Source organism: Ahaetulla prasina, chromosome 3 (assembly GCF_028640845.1).
Source record: "Ahaetulla prasina isolate Xishuangbanna chromosome 3, ASM2864084v1, whole genome shotgun sequence".
Lineage (NCBI taxonomy): Eukaryota > Metazoa > Chordata > Lepidosauria > Squamata > Colubridae > Ahaetulla > Ahaetulla prasina.
This window is the reverse complement of record NC_080541.1, coordinates 43,809,141-43,827,267: the sequence shown is the minus strand read 5'-3', so window position 1 is coordinate 43,827,267 and position 18,127 is coordinate 43,809,141. Positions and strand designations below refer to the sequence as shown.

The following is an 18,127-nucleotide window of genomic DNA, read 5'->3' as shown; positions in this document are numbered from 1 at the left end:
AAACTTATTTTAAAATTGGCCTGAGAAGTAAAATATATAATAAGCTAAAAAACCCCATTTAAAATTAATTTCTAAGAATTTAAAAATTTGTTAAAATCAATTTAAGCCAGCCCCGCGCGAATAAAAAGATGTGTCTTCAGTTCGCGACGGAATGTCCGAAGGTCAGGTATTTGGCGTAAACCCGGGGGAAGTTCGTTCCAGAGGGTGGGAGCCCCCACAGAGAAGGACCTTCCCCTGGGGGCCGCCAGCCGACATTGCTTGGCGGACGGCACCCTGAGAAGTCCCTCTCTGTGAGAGCGTACGGGTCGGTGGGAGGCATGTGGTAACAGCAGGCGGTCCCGTAAGTACCCAGGCCCTAAGCCATTTTGATTTACCTTTGAAAAATGTGACCAATCCTAGCTCAATTTTAACTCAAATATCAACTGTTAATGGGACAGGTCACAATGGGAGACTTCCTGATATAACATATTACTTATAAGAACTATTTCTGATAAGATTATTTTTATTAGCATGATAACACTGACCACAATCCAAGTCTCCAGTGCTGGTAATTATAAAGTATCAGTTATGAGATTGTGTTTCTCCATTATACTTCAAGTCTGCTCTTCAGTGGTTAGATGGTCTAGACATTGGTATTTGAACATAGATCTTTTTAACATTTATATTGGATTTTCTAATCTAGATGAAATGTTAATTTATATTGCTAGGCCATGTATGTTATGGAATACGCTAAATAAATAATAATAAATCTCCATTCTGAAATGAAACTATAAGCATTTTAAGCCATTTTATCTGAATGTGTAGTGAAACTCTGAATGCAAGGAAGATTTTCCATTTTAAAGTTCTGTTAGACGGATTCCTAATTCATCTTGATTTCAGCACCGATATCCTTCATAGGAAATGCCAAGATAAACCATACTAGAAATATAAACGTTTAACTTGTCATTTGGTTTAAAAGAGCTTACTTACATTCAAATAAACATTCTCAATGCATTGTAAGCTTTCACGAAAGATTTCCATTTCCTATACTCTGTGAAATTTTTACTTCATTTGTGACCTTCCTTTTTAAACTCAGCAAAGCTGGAATGTATAAAGAAAGATAAGTCTAAAACCTAATTTATTCTATTATTTATTTTGTATTTCTTTCCTTAGACATCATAAAAATGATACAGTGAGAAATGAATGCAAAGCCATAAACTTTCACTAAAGCTGGCTCATTCACTTTCTTTTGCTAGTTTTTTCCCCTAAAGATTTAATGAACTGCATTAGGCAAATACTGGTGTTAAGCTGGGAATCATCAAGTGAATGTCACACCCTGAGTCTTTTCTTTTTCCTTCCTTTCATTACCTCCCAAAGATGCTGTGACCACTCATATCTACATATACCTATCTTGAATTTGGATCGCTATATTTTAAAACCTCGTTGATGGTCCATTATTTGACATTCATAAGATTCTTGCTGCATCACATACCAAAGTTTACTGCTTTGATAATTTGAGCCAGTTGCATTCTGTCAGCCCAAACCATCTCACAGAGTGGTTGTTGTGGGGAAAGTAGGTGGAACATTATGTATAACACCTTGAGTTATTAAAAATAGAGGTGCAGTCAAAATCAAGTAAATAAATAAAATTGCCAAGCAGAAGAAGATGGGAAAAGGCATAGTTACTGATACCTTTAAATGTTTTTCTGTAACATCATATTAACTTCATACTGATGAGTATAATGTTATTTAAATTTCATACAACACCTCGAGTTATTAAAAATAGAGGTGCAGCAAAAATCAAGTAAATAAATAAAATTGCAAAGCAGAAGATGGGAAAAGGCAGTTATTGATATCTTCTAAATGTTTTTCTGTAACATCATATTAACTTCATACTGATGTGTGTACTGTTAAATTTCATACTTGTTGTTTTCACTGTCCACATCATAATGCATATATTATGAAACAAAATTAAATACTTATATGAAGAATATGTATTCTAATTATTTTATGGTCCTTTAATATTTAATAGTGCTTCATTCTTTTTTATTTTTCAGGCTTGTGAAAGAAATTGTGGATGCAATGAAGATCAATTTATCCCAAGTATAAAACATGCAGATAACTAGCTATTTTCATTTATTGTGCAATAAAGCTTAGTTTTATAAATGCAACATGTAATGGAATTATTGTAAAGTGTGGATGCTATAATATACCAAACTCCAGATAGTATCATAGTAATAGCGGCCATAGGTAAAGATTATTAAGAGTCATTTTTTAATGCATAGGTCTAATAACATTCATTTTGTTTAATTTATATCTCTTGTTTTAGATTGACATTTGATATATTCAGCTTTGCCTAGTGAAAATCACACCTCCTTAAAGATTTTATGCATTTCAGATTTTTTATTCCTCATATTTTTATAACCTTGTCTTGTTTTTATTCAATGAAATGTTATTTCATTTGGCCACATCGTGTGTGAGTGAGTGAGTGTGTGTAGCCCAGCCAATAGGATTACTGTTGTTGGAAGGAATGGAAAATGAGTTATATATGCTACTAAGAATATCTATAGATAGAGCTCAGGGTAAATGGGCAACTGTTCAGTGTAATACATTTAGAAATGAATGAACAATTAATGCATGGAGGGTGTTTATGTGTGTATTTATTCAAGCATAATTTACTGATATTAGCAGTTTTACATTGTTACGTGAAAGCTTTTACTTAGTGAATTATGTGGAATAATTTATGCATGCATAAATAAAATATTTTAATTTCAAATCTGATATTATTTATTCAAATCTTTACTGCTTTAAGTATTTGATAACATAGGTGTGTGTTTTATATGTTTGAAACAAACATTTGAAGCAGATTGCTTTGGGCTGACTATGAAATTTGTCCCAGGAGTTATGAATGATGACGTCTGCAGTATTCATTTACTTATTTCAACTGCGAGTGGAGATGTGTTGCATTTAATTCAATGGCTTTTAGTAGGTATGCATAAGATTGTGTCATTCAGTTAGACATGAGTTTGCCTTCTTTTCTTTTTGATTTCAGTTTCTGAATCACAGACTTACTACCGTTATAATAGTTATAAGTATCAAAATAATAATAAATAAAACCAAATTTTCTATCACAAATATTAAGACTGTGGCCTTTATTTTTTGTTATTCCAATGTTATCAATGATGAATAAGCACGTGAAGAAAATATTATTTACTTGCTGGGTACCCGTACTTCGCTACGAAACTATGTGATGGGGCTTGATAAATTGACACTTACAGCCTGAAAATTCTGCCAAGGCTGATGGAGAGAAGGGGATAGGATAGGGGAGGATTCTGGGGGGGGGGCAAGGCTGATGGAGATAAGGGAATAAGAGAAGAGAGGATTCTGTGAGGCAAGACTGAGGGAGACAAGGGGATAGGATAGGAGAGGTTTCTGTGGAACAAGGTTGAGGGAGACAAGAGGAGAGGCCGATCGTAACTACTCATTAATTTTCAAGCTGAAAGTGTTGATTTATCAAGCCACATCACATAATTTAGTAGTGAAGCAGGGGTACCCAGCTAGTATTTTATAATAGCACAGTATAAACTCACTATACAACACAGTCCAAAATAACTTTAATGTACTAATAGCAGATAGCTGAATTTTAAATGTTGGAAGTTAAAATATAGCAACTAATGACTCAATGGACCAATAGAGCATTTAATAACAGGCAGCATTTCCTGCCTTACTGCAGAAAATTAAGAAGATATAAATTTATTTTTTCAATATGATTTTAATATACTGAGTTCATCCATATGCCTGTACTATAAATATTAATTGCCTCTTTGAAGGATCCCCCCCAGACACTACTTCAGGGGGTGGGGCGGCTATTTCTATGATAAAGAATCATAATCTTACATAAGGGCAGTAGAGGCACCAAAGCTATTCATCAGTAGTTTTCTCCTAGATTGCAGATTAAGTACCATAGCAACATTGGCCACTTGGTCATATTGTTCCCCAATATGGAGAAATATGCTCACGTTTAAATTATAGTAATCTATTTACTATTCCTAAAACTCTTGGGTCTGTAACCTTTAACTGGGCAAAACATTTTTTGAACCAAGGTACCTCAATGGGCTAAATTTGCAGAATGCATCCAAAATCTAAGACACATGACTCCCATGGGATTGAAATTTGGCAAGCTTGTGGGCAGTTCAGTGCTACCGTGCTACTGCCCAGAGGTTCATAAACTAGTCCTGCCCTAGCCTTTGGAGACCAGGTAGATCAGTTCCATTATTGGTTGCTGGAGGGTAGTGAGCTATGGACAAACTCGTGGTTGATAATTGCTTTGTTTGTTCATGATCCAAAGTTCTTCCAAATAATTTTCAGCTCTAGCTAGCATTGTATAGATTTGGTGTCCACTCTCCTCTGAACAATAATAAGTAATAATTTTCAGCGATTTATGAAAAGGAAAATAAGTGGAAGAAGCAATGAAGATCCGCAAAGCTGTCTGGATTTCCTTTAATACAATATGGTGAGCGGAACAGTTGATGGTATATCAAAGTCTTGTCTTGCAATTTGCTTTGTCTAAAAAGACCTTCATGCTTCTATTTGCCTGGTAGCATTTCAAGGATTTTAAAACCAAGCAAATTCTGTAGGTATAACAATTTATGTCATTAGTAAGCATAGCAAAATACTGTTCTCCTTTAGTGTTGTAGACATTCTTTATTGGAGCCTCAGCAAGTCACAATTTCTTTTATCTTTCACTGGAAAAGTAATTTTTTTATTTAACAGAAACCCTCATTTTTACACCTCCTGCTATGTACCGAACTGCTGCCTAATCTGTCCAAATAAAAATCAGAATGAAGTAGATAAAAAGATTTAAGGTTTATAGGGATCAGAAGAAAAGCCTAAATTTGAGCACCCTACTATATACACATCAAGAGTCTTAAGCATATTAAGAACTAAAGGTACATTTATTTGCTTCTTGGGTGGCTAAAGTTTGTCTTTCTCCTTTGGTGCCAGAAGGAATGGCAGAACCATAGCAGATTTGAGTAGAAACAGCTTTACTGTTGAAAACAATAATTGAAAACAATTAGGAGTTCTCAATCTAAAATTTGTTTTTGATCATATTTAAATTCAGAAAAGGAGATGATTGCACTTGGGTTATATAGATATATGTCTATCTATCTGACTAGTTAGCTAGCTAAATAAATAAACTATGTGTGTGCCTTTCTTGTGAGACCACCCCTGCAAAATGAAAAGGCATTAACACATGCTATGTCACAACCAGACATTTCTTCTTAATTCTTTGCAGTTGATGATTTTGTTTATGGTAATTAAAATGATACCAACATTATACTTAGTCACTTCAGCAAACAGATTATAAAGTCTGGCTCCTTGGGTTTAAGGACTGGAAATAGAACAAGTAAAGTCAGGCAGCGTTAATTATTTCAAATTATTTCTGTGCAATCCTGCAAACCTTCAACACTGATCTGACTTTTTCTCAAAATAAGGAGTAAAGTCAAATGATACCATTTGATTACCATTCCTTAATCTTGCACAATTTTTTATATAAATAAAAGGAATAAATTCAATGGCTTTGTGTTAGTTCTTCCATTTTTTAAAGTTAACACATTTTAAATACATTCTGGAGAACATAATGGACTAGAATTTCTGTTACAAAAGTTTGGATGCAAAAACAAGACTCATATTTGTGTCAGCATTTCAAAGTGCTTGCAAAGGCCCAAGCCTTGAGAGAGTCTTTGTTAAGACAGGTGTGTTTCTCCTCATCTCCTTTACCATCGTTTCCACAATCTGCAAGGTTGCAAAAGTTTCATTAATGAATCAGAATATTTTCATTTGACTTTTATGTTTTAACATTCACTTAGACTGAGAAACTATCTTCCATGTGGGCCAGAAAAAAGAATGGTACATGTGAAAAAATAAACAGATGCATGACCAAGAGACAAGTATATATACACAAATACATAGATATATATTGTTTCTGATATTAATGGGCTATATGTGACATAAATTAAGCTTCAGGATACATATCTACCACCTTTTATAGACATCAAAATAAATTTAGACCAACAGAAGGTGCAAGAACAATTCATTTTCAAGGAATTTCTGTTCTAAAGAATAATCACAATTTTATGTGGTTATCTGCAGTAAATGATAAAACCAAATTACATATGCTGCTCCAAAAAACAGTTATATTTTTTTTGTGGGTTAAAATGATTAAATTCCACTGAACGAATTCTATAGCAAATTCTGTAACTAATACTCAGAAATCTGTCCAGTTAAATTTTGTGGTGTTACATATTTCCAAATGCAGAGTTAGATTTTAATCACTGAGTTGGAGGATAGCTGTACTGAAAAGGGATGGCTAATTAGTCACAATGTGGAAAGCATTCAGAAGAAGTACTAATTCCTAAATGGAAGTAAAGGTGGAGACTGGGAAGAAGATTTTTATATGCATTTATTTTTGCCCAATATAATTAGTATCTTTCTCAATAGAATTTTATCAGGTAATCAAACCATTCATGCAGTGTAATTCTGGAAAAGCAAGGGAAGGTGACAGAGCTGAATAAAAAACAGGTCAATTCCAATGTACTGTATATAGAGCGGTACACTATATTATACTACTATATATCTACTGAGGAGTTGCTCAGTGGCTAAGAGCTTGCTGATCAGAAGGTCGGCAGTTCAGTGGTTTGAATCCCTAGTGCCGCGTAACGGGGTGAGCTCCTGCTCTGCTCTGCTAACCTGCAGTTCGAAAGAACATAAAAAATGCAAGTAGAAAAATAGGGACCACCTTTGGTGGGAAGGTAACAGTGTTCCATGCACCTTTGGATTTTAATCATTCTGGCCACATGACCACAGAGACATCTTTGGACAGCGCTGGCTCTTCGGCTTTGAAACAGAGATGAGCACCATCCCCTAGAGTTGGAAATTACTAGCATATGTGCAAGGCAGGGGTGAAATGCTCCCGGTTCAGACTGGATCAGGTGATCCCGTAGCGATTGGGGTGGGTAGTTGCAAAAATCCCTGCCCCCGCCCCCCGCTCATGCCCAACCAATCGCCTAGTCCCCACTTGCCTACCTGGCACCTTGCTGCTTCTTTCGGGCTCGCTCCTGCCTTGCTTCGGCTGCTGCAATCAATTGCATCAGCTAGCAATTCAATCTGCCTGCCTGCAATCCATCTCATGGTGGGCAACTCAATCTGCCTGCCTTGTCCCTTGAATTGGGTAAGTAACTGGGTTTTTTTTGGGGGGGTGTCTTTAAAAATAGTTAATTGGGGTTTTTTTAGGAGTTTTTTTTTAGACATAGCAATTTAAAGTTAAATTTAGCTGCTTTTATCTATCTATCTATCTATCTATCTATATATATATAAAATAAAATAAAATATTTGTGCAGCTTTCTGAGATTTGGTGTGTTTCTGTAGTGTTTCACTCTAACTACACAAACACACAAAATCTCACAAAACTGTATGTGGCAATTTGTGTATGTGTGTGAGTCAGTTGTGTTGTGTGTGTGTAAAGTGTGAAAGTTGATTTTTGAGCTTTTTGTGGCTGTGTGAGGTTCCTGCTTGTTGCAGGGGCCATTTTGAGTGAAGTGCAGCTGCTTTTACATTGTTTGTGAGTCAGTTGTGTTGTGTGTGTCTGTAAAGTGTGAAAGCTGGTTTTTGGTACCTCTTATTGTTTTGTGTATTTTGTTTATTATTTTTATTATTTATTGTTATTGGCCATACCCACCTGGTCACCTGACCACCAAGCCGCCTACCAATTAAGCCATGCTCAGAGAACCGGTAGGGAAAATTTTTAGATTTCACCCCTGGTGCAAGGGGAACCTTTACCTTTATATATAGAACCTGCATATTTATTGTATATGAAACCTTATGTCCAGGCTTGTTAGACAGTTCTAAAGAATCTGGTTCATGAACCTATTTACCAACGGCAATGAAACTGTTGTATTTACATTTAATAATAATAATAATAATAATAATAATAATAATAATAATATTTTAATTTGTATACCGCCCTTCTCCCGAAGGACTCAGGGCGGTGAACAGGCAGATAAAATATAAATACACACAGTAATTAAAAACATCCCTTAAAAAACTAATTCAAATGCCCAAAAATGTTAAAAAACGTACTCCCCCGTAAAATAACAAAATTTTAAAAACCCATCCAATAAAAATAAAAAATCAGGCTAGTCCAGCCATACGAAATAAATAAGTTTTAAGTTCGCGGCGAAAGGTCCTAAGGTCAGGTAATTGTCAAGTCCGAGGGAAGTTCGTTCCACAGGTCGGAGCTCCCACAGAGAAGGCCCTCCCCTGGGGCCGCCAGTCGACACTGTTTGGCTGACGGCACCCTGAGGAGTCCTCTCTGTGGGAGCGTGCTGGACGATGGGAGATAGAAGCCGGCAGTAGGCGGTCCCGTAGATAGCCCGGTCCTAAGCCATGGGCGCTTTAAAGGTGGTAACCAATACCTTGAAGCGCACCCGAAAACAACAGGTAGCCAGTGCAGTCTGCAGGATAGGTGTTATGTGGGAGCTCGAGACGCTCCTCGATAACCCGCGCAGCGCGTTCTGAACTAGCTGAAGTCTCCGGTGCTCTTCAAGGGAGCCCCATGTAGAGAGCATTGCAGTAGTCCAGGCGAGAGGTAACGAGAGCATGAGTGACTGTGCATAAGGCATCCCGGTCCAGGAAGGGGCGCAACTGGCCGATCAGGCGAACCTGATAAAATGCTCTCCTGGAGTCGGTCGCCAAATGGTCTTCAAAGGGCAACCGACCATCCAGGAGCACGCCCAAGTTGCGTACCTTCTCCATCGGGCCAATGATTCACCCCGACAGACAGCCGCATCTGCAGCTGACTGTACCGAGGTGCCGGCATCCACAGCCACTCCGTCTTGGAGGGATTAAGTTTGAGCCTGTTCCTCCCCATCCAGACCCGTACGGCTTCCAGACACCGGGACAGCACTTCGACAGCTTCACTGGGGTGGCCCGGGGTGGAAAAGTACAGCTGGGTGTCATCAGCGTACAGTTGGTATCTCACCCCAAAGCCACTGATGATCTCACCCAGCGGCTTCATATAGATGTTGAACAGGAGGAGTGAGAGAATCGACCCCTGCGGCACCCCACACATGAGGCACCTCGGAGTCGATCTCTGCCCCCCTGTCAACACCGTCTGCGTCCGATCAGAGACGTAGGAGGAGAACCACCGATAAATGGTGCCTCCCACTCCCAACCCCTCCAACCGGCGCAGCAGGATACCATGGTCGATGGTATCAAAAGTCGCTGAGAGGTCTAATAGGACAAGGACAGAGGAGTAACCCCTATCCCTGGCCCTCCAGAGATCATCCACCAGTGCGACCAAAGCTGTCTCCGTACTGTATCCGGGCCGGAAGCCGGACTGGAACAGACAGATAGACAGCTTCATCCAGGTACTGGGGTAGCTGACACGCCACCACACTCTCTACAACCTTCGCCGTAAAGCGAAGATTGGAGACTGGCCGGTAGTTCCCTAAAACAGCTGGGTCCAGGGAAGGCTTCTTGAGGAGGGGTCTCACCACCGCCTCTTTCAAGGCCGCGGGAAAGACCCCCTCCCGCAAAGAAGCATTTGTAATCCCCTGGAGCCAGCCTCGTGTCACCTCCTGAGTAGCCAGTACTAACCAGGAGGGGCACGGATCCAGTAAACATGTGGTGGAGTTCAGCCTACCCAGCAACCTGTCCATGTCCTCGGGAGTCACAGGATCAAAGTCATCCCAAACCACCTCAACAAGACGGGCCTCAGAACCCTCGCCTGGATCTACCCAATTTTGATCCAATCCGTCCCGAAGCTGAACGATTTTGTCGTATAGATAACCGTTAAACTCCTTGGCACGCCCTTGAAGGGGGTCCTCCCGCCCCTCCTGTTGAAGGAGCGAGCGGGTCACCCGAAACAGGGCGGCCGGGCGGTTATCTGCCGACGCAATGAGGGAGGAAATGTAGGAACGCTTCGCAACCCTCATTGCCACTAGGTAGGTCCTACTGTTTGGGGCGGCGGCTGGCCTCCGGCGTTTTCTTTCGCCGCTTTTGACGGCAGCGGCGGTGGTCGGCGGAGGGGGCGGGGGGCGGAGGGGGCATTTGACGTTTTCGCCCTCCTCTCACTCGTCCTCCTCTTGCCTGCGGTGGGGGCGGAGGGGGCGCTTGACACACTCGCCCTCCTCTCGCCCCTTGGCGTTTGACACACTCGCCCTTCTTTCACTCGCCCTCCTTTCGCCTTTGGAGGGGGCGGAGGGGGCATTTATCACTCTCGCCCTCCTCTCGCCCTCTTTTTAGCCGAACTGAAACTGCAGAACTGACCAGAAGCGACCAGCAGATGACGGCAGCCGGTGGGGGGGGGCATTTTGATGTCATTGCCCCCTCGTCGGCGGAACAGATAGCTTGCTGGTCCACGGGTCTCTTTGGACAGTTTTCTGGGGGTGATTGTTTCCCGATGGCAGTTGATGTCGTAATGAGGGCGACGACAGCGGGGATGACTCTCTACTTTCACATAACCATCGAATCATCTGGCCCTTTCTCCATCACCTGGGCCGTTGTCTACCTCTTTTGTCGTCGAAGATTCCTTTCAGCCGATTTCTGTCCCGTATATTACACCATCTTCTTGAACAACTTGACCGACCAGGACTGCTTTTCCACCATTTCTCGTGATTTCAATGACATGACATATTTGTGGACGCAACCCTTTGGTTTACCAGATTATTGTTATGCGAACATTTACAGCGGCCGACCTTCTTGCCCTGCGAGATTCCCCTCTCTCGCGGGTTTGGCCCTCCACATTATCGAGGGCCCATCTTGAGGACGGGTTTTGGAACCCCGAGAGGTGGCATGCCAAAAATAGGAGACTCAGGGGATTTTTAATTAACTGTTTTAATCGGTTTTTTAAGGGGAGTTTTAATGGGAATTTTAAGGGGAGGGTGGGAACTGACGGGTTCGGGTTGGGGGGGTGGGGGGGTGGATGGTGGGGGAAACCCGTCAGGGAGAGGGCTAGGTCCACCATGTGTTCGCGGCGGTAACTTAATAGGTCCTGGGGTTATGGCGAGGGGCGTCGTTCCAGTTTGTCAGGGTCGAGCTATTACTACGGTAAGTGGGAGAGGCAGATATGACGGAAGGGGGGGACCACATCAGGTTTCGGGAGCTAGCTCTCGCTGTTTACGAGCGATTGCGTGCTCCGGCCCCCCAGAAATTTCCCGTGACCCGAGTGGCCAGGGTAATCGGGACCTGGGCCTCCGGCTGATGCTATGTAATGCCAGGTCCGCGGTTAATAAAGCCCCCCTGATTTCAGATCTTATTCAGGAAGGGACCGTGGACGTTATGGGCATTACGGAGACCTGGCTGGGCACCGAAGGGGGGGCTCCCCTAGTGTTTCCGAGCATTCCATCAGCCGAGGGCCCAGGGTAGGGGTGGAGGGGTGGCGGTTATTATTAAGGAGAGTCTCGAGCCGAGGGAAACCACTGTGCCTCAGATAGCTGGGTGTGAATCCCTCTTCGTGAAGTGGGGTCGTAGAACTCAGGTGGGCTTGTTGATCTCGTACCTGGCTCCTTGCTGCGTGACTACAGCCCTGCCTGAGCTGTTGGAGTTGCTGACCGGATTGGCAGTTGAAACCCCCAGACTGTTGGTCATGGGGGATTTCAATTTGCCATCAGCCGGCGTAGCATCCTCGGCAGCTCAGGAGTTCATGGCTTCATGACGGCCATGGACCTGATTCAGTTAATTGACGGCCCTACCCACGTCGGGGGAGGTACCCTAGACCTGATTTTTATCTCTGGCCAGTGGTCTAATGATCTGGTTTTAAATGATTTAGTTGTTGAACCTTTGTCATGGTCAGATCATTTTCTCCTTCGTCTAGACTTTCTGACCGCTACCCACCACCGCAGGGAGACGGAACCAATGCGTTGGTTCCGTCCCAGGCGCCTGATGGACCCGGAGAGGTTCCTGACGGAGTTTGGGCCGTTTCCCGAACATTTAAAATTATTATTAAAATTATTAAAATTAAAATAAAATTAAATTTAAACTTTTATTTGTAAAAGATAACTTGTATCCTAAGTTTCTAATAATCCATGTGTATCTTTAAACAGAATAACACTGCTATTGTTGAATAGACAAATAGAAGAAATGAAACATTTCTTATTACCTGTATTTTTACAGTAACTTTATATTTTATTTTCATAAAATCTGTTTGGGTTATTGATCTATAAAGGCTAGGACCTCTTGGAATATGAAGTTCACAAATTGATGATAACATAACATTATCAGCTTCCTTCCTTGGGTACATAATATATCCAGTCCTGACTTCCAAGAGTTGCTGTACTGAATGAAGCTCTGGTTTTCATATATGGAGTCCACAATCGTTGTGTGATTTTAGACTAACAGTTGTTGGTCTACTCCGTCCTGTTTAAATCCACATGCACAATGGTTTTAAGAGCTTTATTGAAAGTCCAAGCCTCAAATGGGAATCCCCAAGACCCTACTTGCACCCACTTGCAAAATCCTAGGAAGTCTAACACTAGTCCACCAAGGTACAAAGCTAACAAGTCCATGGGCAAAGGCAAATGCAAACTCCAAAGACTCTACCATCCAGGTCAAGTCCAAAGTCCAAGGCAAAAGTCCAAAATCCATGAACAATCAATCGTACCACAATCCAAAGTCAAGAGAAGCAAGAGCATGAGGAAGAAGTATGCATACGGCAAGGGAATGGTTGTTTCCAACAACCCCCAAACTCCACTCATTCAATTAAGTAGGCACTTGCTGGTGTAGCTCATTAGCAAGGGCAAGGCTGCCACCCCATGAGTAGGCTCGCTAACCTTTGTTGTGTCTGTCCACTCTCAACCCTGCACATCCACATATCAGGTGGAGAAGCAATTCTTTTTTTTATTTCATTTTGTCACAACAGTAGAATAGAATAGAATAGAATAGAATAGAATAGAATAGAATAGAATAGAATAGAATAGAATAGAATAGAATAGAATTTTTATTGGCCAAGTGTGATTGGACACACAAGGAATTTGTCTTGGTGCATATGCTCTCAGTGTACATAAAAGAAAAGATACCTTCATCAAGGTACAACATTTACAACACAAACATTGACATAAAACAACATAGTATACACAAACATTGACATAAAACAACAACACATCATAAAAGAAAAAAATATATATAAGGAAAAGTATGCAATAACTATGTTAATTTGATATAATGAAAGAGAACAATAGGACAGGAACGGTAGGCACTTTTGTGCTCTTATGCACGCCCCTTATAGTCCTCTTAGGAATGGGGTGAGGTCAATAGTAGACAGTTTTTGGTTGAAGATTTTGGGATTTTGAGTAGAGACTATAGAGTCAGGTAATGAATTCCAAGCATTAACAACTCTGTTACAGAAGTCATATTTTCTGCAATCAAGTTTGAAACGGTTGACATTAAGTTTGAATCTATTGTTCCTGATTCCCATTGCCAGCTACAGCTGCATACCTTATCCATCCTGTGTGTGCTTCCAGCAGGGCCTCTGAACTTTCTAGCTGCAGCTGCTCTTCTCCTTTTCTTTCTTCTCCCCTCCAGCAACCTCCCAGCTGTATCTGGCCTCTCCACTCCTGGCTCAGAAACCTCAGCAACTTTCCAATGCTCCTCTGCACCTCCCTCCAAAGTCCCCAGAGCCAGGTCTTCCTTGTCATTCAAGCTGGCGTCTGGGTAATAATAATAATAATAATAATAATAATAATAATAATAATAATAATAATAATAATAATAATAGTAATATTTTAATTTTTATACCGCCCTTCTCCCGAAGGACTCAGGGCGGTGAACAGCCAGATAAAACAATACAATATATTACAATAAAAACTATTTAAAAAACTTATTCAATATGACCTAAATTTAGATATAAAATGTATAATATAAAATAAACCCCATTTAAAATTGAATTAAAAACCCCTATTAGCCATCACACTCTTGTTCTGAACAATTTTCTGAAAAGGGCATTCTTCGTATGAAAAAAATGTACTTTCCTTTTATATATTTTGCCCATCTCACTATCTAAAGTGGCTCTTACTAGTTTTATGTGTAGATATTCACATGGGGAGACTGAACCGATAACCTATTCACCCTTTGAGTTCAATGAAAAGGAAATGTTTTAACTGAATCTGAAGATAATACAAAGTTGTGGCTTGGGATGGGCCTGACTTTTAATTAAACAGGTGTATAATGTGGCCAGGAGTAGCCATAGGCAGAGAAAAATTAAAAATAGCAGCTAAGGCCGCATGATTGATTCCCACATGCTATTTTTACATGTGTCACATGCGCAAAGATATTAAAGAATCAAAGCTTCAATTTACATGAATGAAGCCCCCATCTTGACTTTTTTAAACCAGCTTCCTCCTATGAATAGCCCTGATGTCGGTAAAGCATGTTTTCTCTCTTAATTTTCCATCAATACATCCTTTTTAAAGTCATTTTGCCGGCATAGTTCTATGCTACCTAACTATGCTGCAAGAATGTTTGTCAGGATTTCTGTGGTGTTTGTATGGCGGCAGAGAATCCAGGAACCTGCGACTACAACAAAGTTTTCATAAAGTCTTATCTTCCAGTTCACTAACCACTAATCTCCACTACAGGATTGAGCTTATCCCTTTATATATATCCCTTTATCTGCTAGAAGAAAGCATTACTGGAATTAATGGAACATACTTTCAAGGAAGCAAGATGGAAAATGTGTTTTTATTTTCCATCGTTTGCTGCTGTGTTAGCATTTTGCCTTTACCCGCCAATAAGCTCCTATGTTACTTTCAAAGCAGAGGCAGACACATTGAAGTTATACTTTAAAACCACAATAGTTGGAATATTTTATATTATACTGTACATGGAAGCATTTAAAAGGCTGATCTCATCAGCTTTAGTTTTATCCCTTTTTTCCTCCTTTACAATGGTGGATTGAAACCAGGCTTTGGGGCTGTAACCCTTTGGTGATCTGAATTTCATCAGTGGTGTAGAACTGGAATGCTTGATTTGAACGATTGAAGATTGATGGCCTTCGGTGTTCACACATGCAAAGTCATGCCATTCTAACTATGAACCGTCTGCATCTCCAAATCCGCCAACAGCTTGCCTTACTTGCTTATTTCCCTAAAGAAATAATTATGATACGTTCAAAGATGTAATAATTATGATCAAAGCATATTTTATAAATTAGTATTAATCACATTTTTAGTGCTGGCCCATGAACAATAAACTTGTACTTGTAGAGAGCCACATTACAGATTAGTGAAAGTTCAGAACTTAATTTTTCTTCAGAACATATTTTAGCAGGAGTAATAAATGATTTCATACAGACTTTCTGGCTCTGTATGAATTTCTTTTTGGCACAAGTTTACTAAATATATATATAGAACAGACAGTAGCTGCATTTCACAAACCATCCTCTCTCTGTTTCTCTCTCTCTCTTTCTATTTATGTATGTGCGTGTGTGTGTGTGTGTGTATGTGTATCTCCTCACTTTATTGTGTGTAAACTACAGAAGGTGGGGGTGGGGGGAGAAACTTGGCAGGAGTGATAAGTAATTAAACTCTGATATTAAGTGAGGAAACTTGTTACCACTCGGCATCTTTAAGCAACATGTTAGTCCTTTTGGATTTGAAATGCAATTTTTATGGGGTGCCCAAGAACTGGATAGAAGAAAAAAAATAATATTAAAAATTCAACTGTTTAGAATTCTAAATGTCTACCATTGTTATTTCTTAAATAACATTTGAAAACCATAGACTCTTTAATTCTGCTATACAGTAATTGGTTAAGAAAAAACAAATTTTCTCAAGGACAATTATGGAAATATTTATTTCAATTAGAATAGAATAGAATAGAATTTTTATTGGCCAAGTGTGATTGGACACACAAGGAATTTGTCTTGGTGCATATGCTCTCAGTGTACATAAAAGAAAAGATACGTTCATCAAGGTACAACGTTTACAACACAATTGATGGTCAATATATCAATATAAATCATAAGGATTGCCAGCAACAAGTTATAGTCATACAGTCATAAATGGAAAAAGATTGGTTACCGGTAGTTCCAATAAAACAATACAATTCTAAAATGCTTTTTAAAAAGTGATCAATGCCTATTCAATAGGCCTATATATGGCTATTCACAGGTAACTGTTATTGGTACGGGTGTGATTTAACCTAAATAAATACAACCAACAAACATCTCCCCAAAGAGAATGGGAGAGCGGAGAAGAAGGAGGGGAAGGAAGAAGAAGCAAAGTCAACTACTGTGTTTAAATCCTTATTTATTTAGATACTTCAGAGCAGGGGTGAAATCTAAAAATTTTCCCTACCGGTTCTGTGGGCGTGGCTTAATTGGTGGGTGTGGCTTGGTGGTCAGATGGCTTGGTGGGCGTGGCCAATAACAATAAATAATAGCTAACATCAAAAACATCATTAAAAAAGGACAACAAAGAATGTTCTTTCTGCGCCAACTCAGTAAGCTCAAACTGCCCAAGGAGCTGCTGATCCAATTCTACAGAGGAATTATTGAGTCTGTCATTTGCACCTCTATAACTGTCTGGTTCGGTTCTGCAACCCAACAAGAAAAACACAGACTTCAGAGGATAATTAGAACTGCAGAAAAAATAATTGCTACCAACTTGCCTTCCATTGAGGACCTGTATACTGCACGAATCAAGAAGAGGGCCGTGAAAATATTTGCAGATCCCTCGCATCCTGGACATAAACTGTTTCAACTCCTACCCTCAAAACGACGCTATAGAGCACTGCACACCAGAACAACTAGACACAAGAACAGTTTTTCCCCGAAGGCCATCACTCTGCTAAACAAATAATTCCCTCAACACTGTCAGACTATTTACTGAATCTGCACTACTATTAATCGTTTCATAGTTCCCATCACCAATCTCTTTCCACTTATGACTGTATGACTATAACTTGTTGCTGGCAATCCTTATAATTTATATTGATATATTGATCATCAATTGTGTTGTAAATGTTGTACCTTGATGAACGTATCTTTTCTTTTATGTACACTGAGAGCATATGCACCAAGACAAATTCCTTGTGTGTCCAATCACACTTGGCCAATAAAATTCTATTCTATTCTATTCTAAAAATAATAAACAAAGTATAAAAAACAATAAGAGGTACCAACTTTCACACTTTACACACACACACCACAACTGACTCACACACAATGTAAAAGTAGCTGCACTTCACACTTCACATAGCCACAAAAAGCTCAAAAACCAACTTTCACACTTTACACACACACAACACAACACAACTGACTCACACACAATGTAAAAGCAGCTGCACTTCACACTTCACATAGCCACAAAAAGCTCAAAAACCAACTTTCACACTTTACACACACACAACACAACACAACTGACTCACACACAATGTAAAAGCAGCTGCACTTCATACTTCACATAACCACAAAAAGGTCAAAAACCAACTTTCACACTTTACACACACACAACACAACACAACACAACACAACTGACTCACACACAATGTAAAAGCAGCTGCACTTCACACTTCACATAGCCACAAAAAGGTCAAAAACCAACTTTCACATTTTACACACACACAACTAACACACACACACACACACACACAATATGCCACATACAGCTTTCTGAGATTTTGTGTGTTTGTGTAGTTAGACTGAAACACTACAGAAACACCAAATCTCAGAAAGCTGCACAAATATTTTATTTTATTTTATTTTATTTTATTGTGGACTTCAAATCCCAGAGTTCCTCAGCAAAGCCAGCCAGTTGATCACCGAGGAAATAGATTAGCTGAGTGATTGATTCTGTCTGACTGAAAGTGAAACTAGAGCTTTCCGGCTGGAAAGAGAGTCATACGTTCATCAGTAATCAGGTAAGTGCCTTAAAATCTCTACTTTTACTTGTAGAAAGCATGTTTTCTACAAGTAAGAGTACAAGTAAGGTTCTGCTGTTTTTTACTTTTAAAGGCCTGTTTCTGCTGAAGCAAAACCGGCTTTTAAAAGTAAAAAAAACAAACCTCTGCAGATGGTGTGGCTTAGCAGTGGCAGGGGGGCGGGGCCAGGGATTTTTGGTACCGGTCCTGCGAACCAGCAGCCGCCATTGCT

The 18,127-nt window shown here is 40.0% G+C and overlaps 1 protein-coding gene across 1 annotated transcript in view; it reads left to right on the top strand.

The window, feature by feature from the left end:
* The window catches only part of C3H8orf34 (chromosome 3 C8orf34 homolog), an 83,961-nt gene extending 80,916 nt beyond the window's left edge, over positions 1-3,045 (top strand). Inside the window, exon 14 of the mRNA XM_058176745.1 lies at positions 2,037-3,045. Coding sequence (XP_058032728.1) covers positions 2,037-2,044 — 8 coding nt within the window. The 3' untranslated portion in view covers positions 2,045-3,045. The remainder of the gene's footprint in view (positions 1-2,036) is intronic.
* Positions 3,046-18,127: the final 15,082 nt, after the last annotated feature.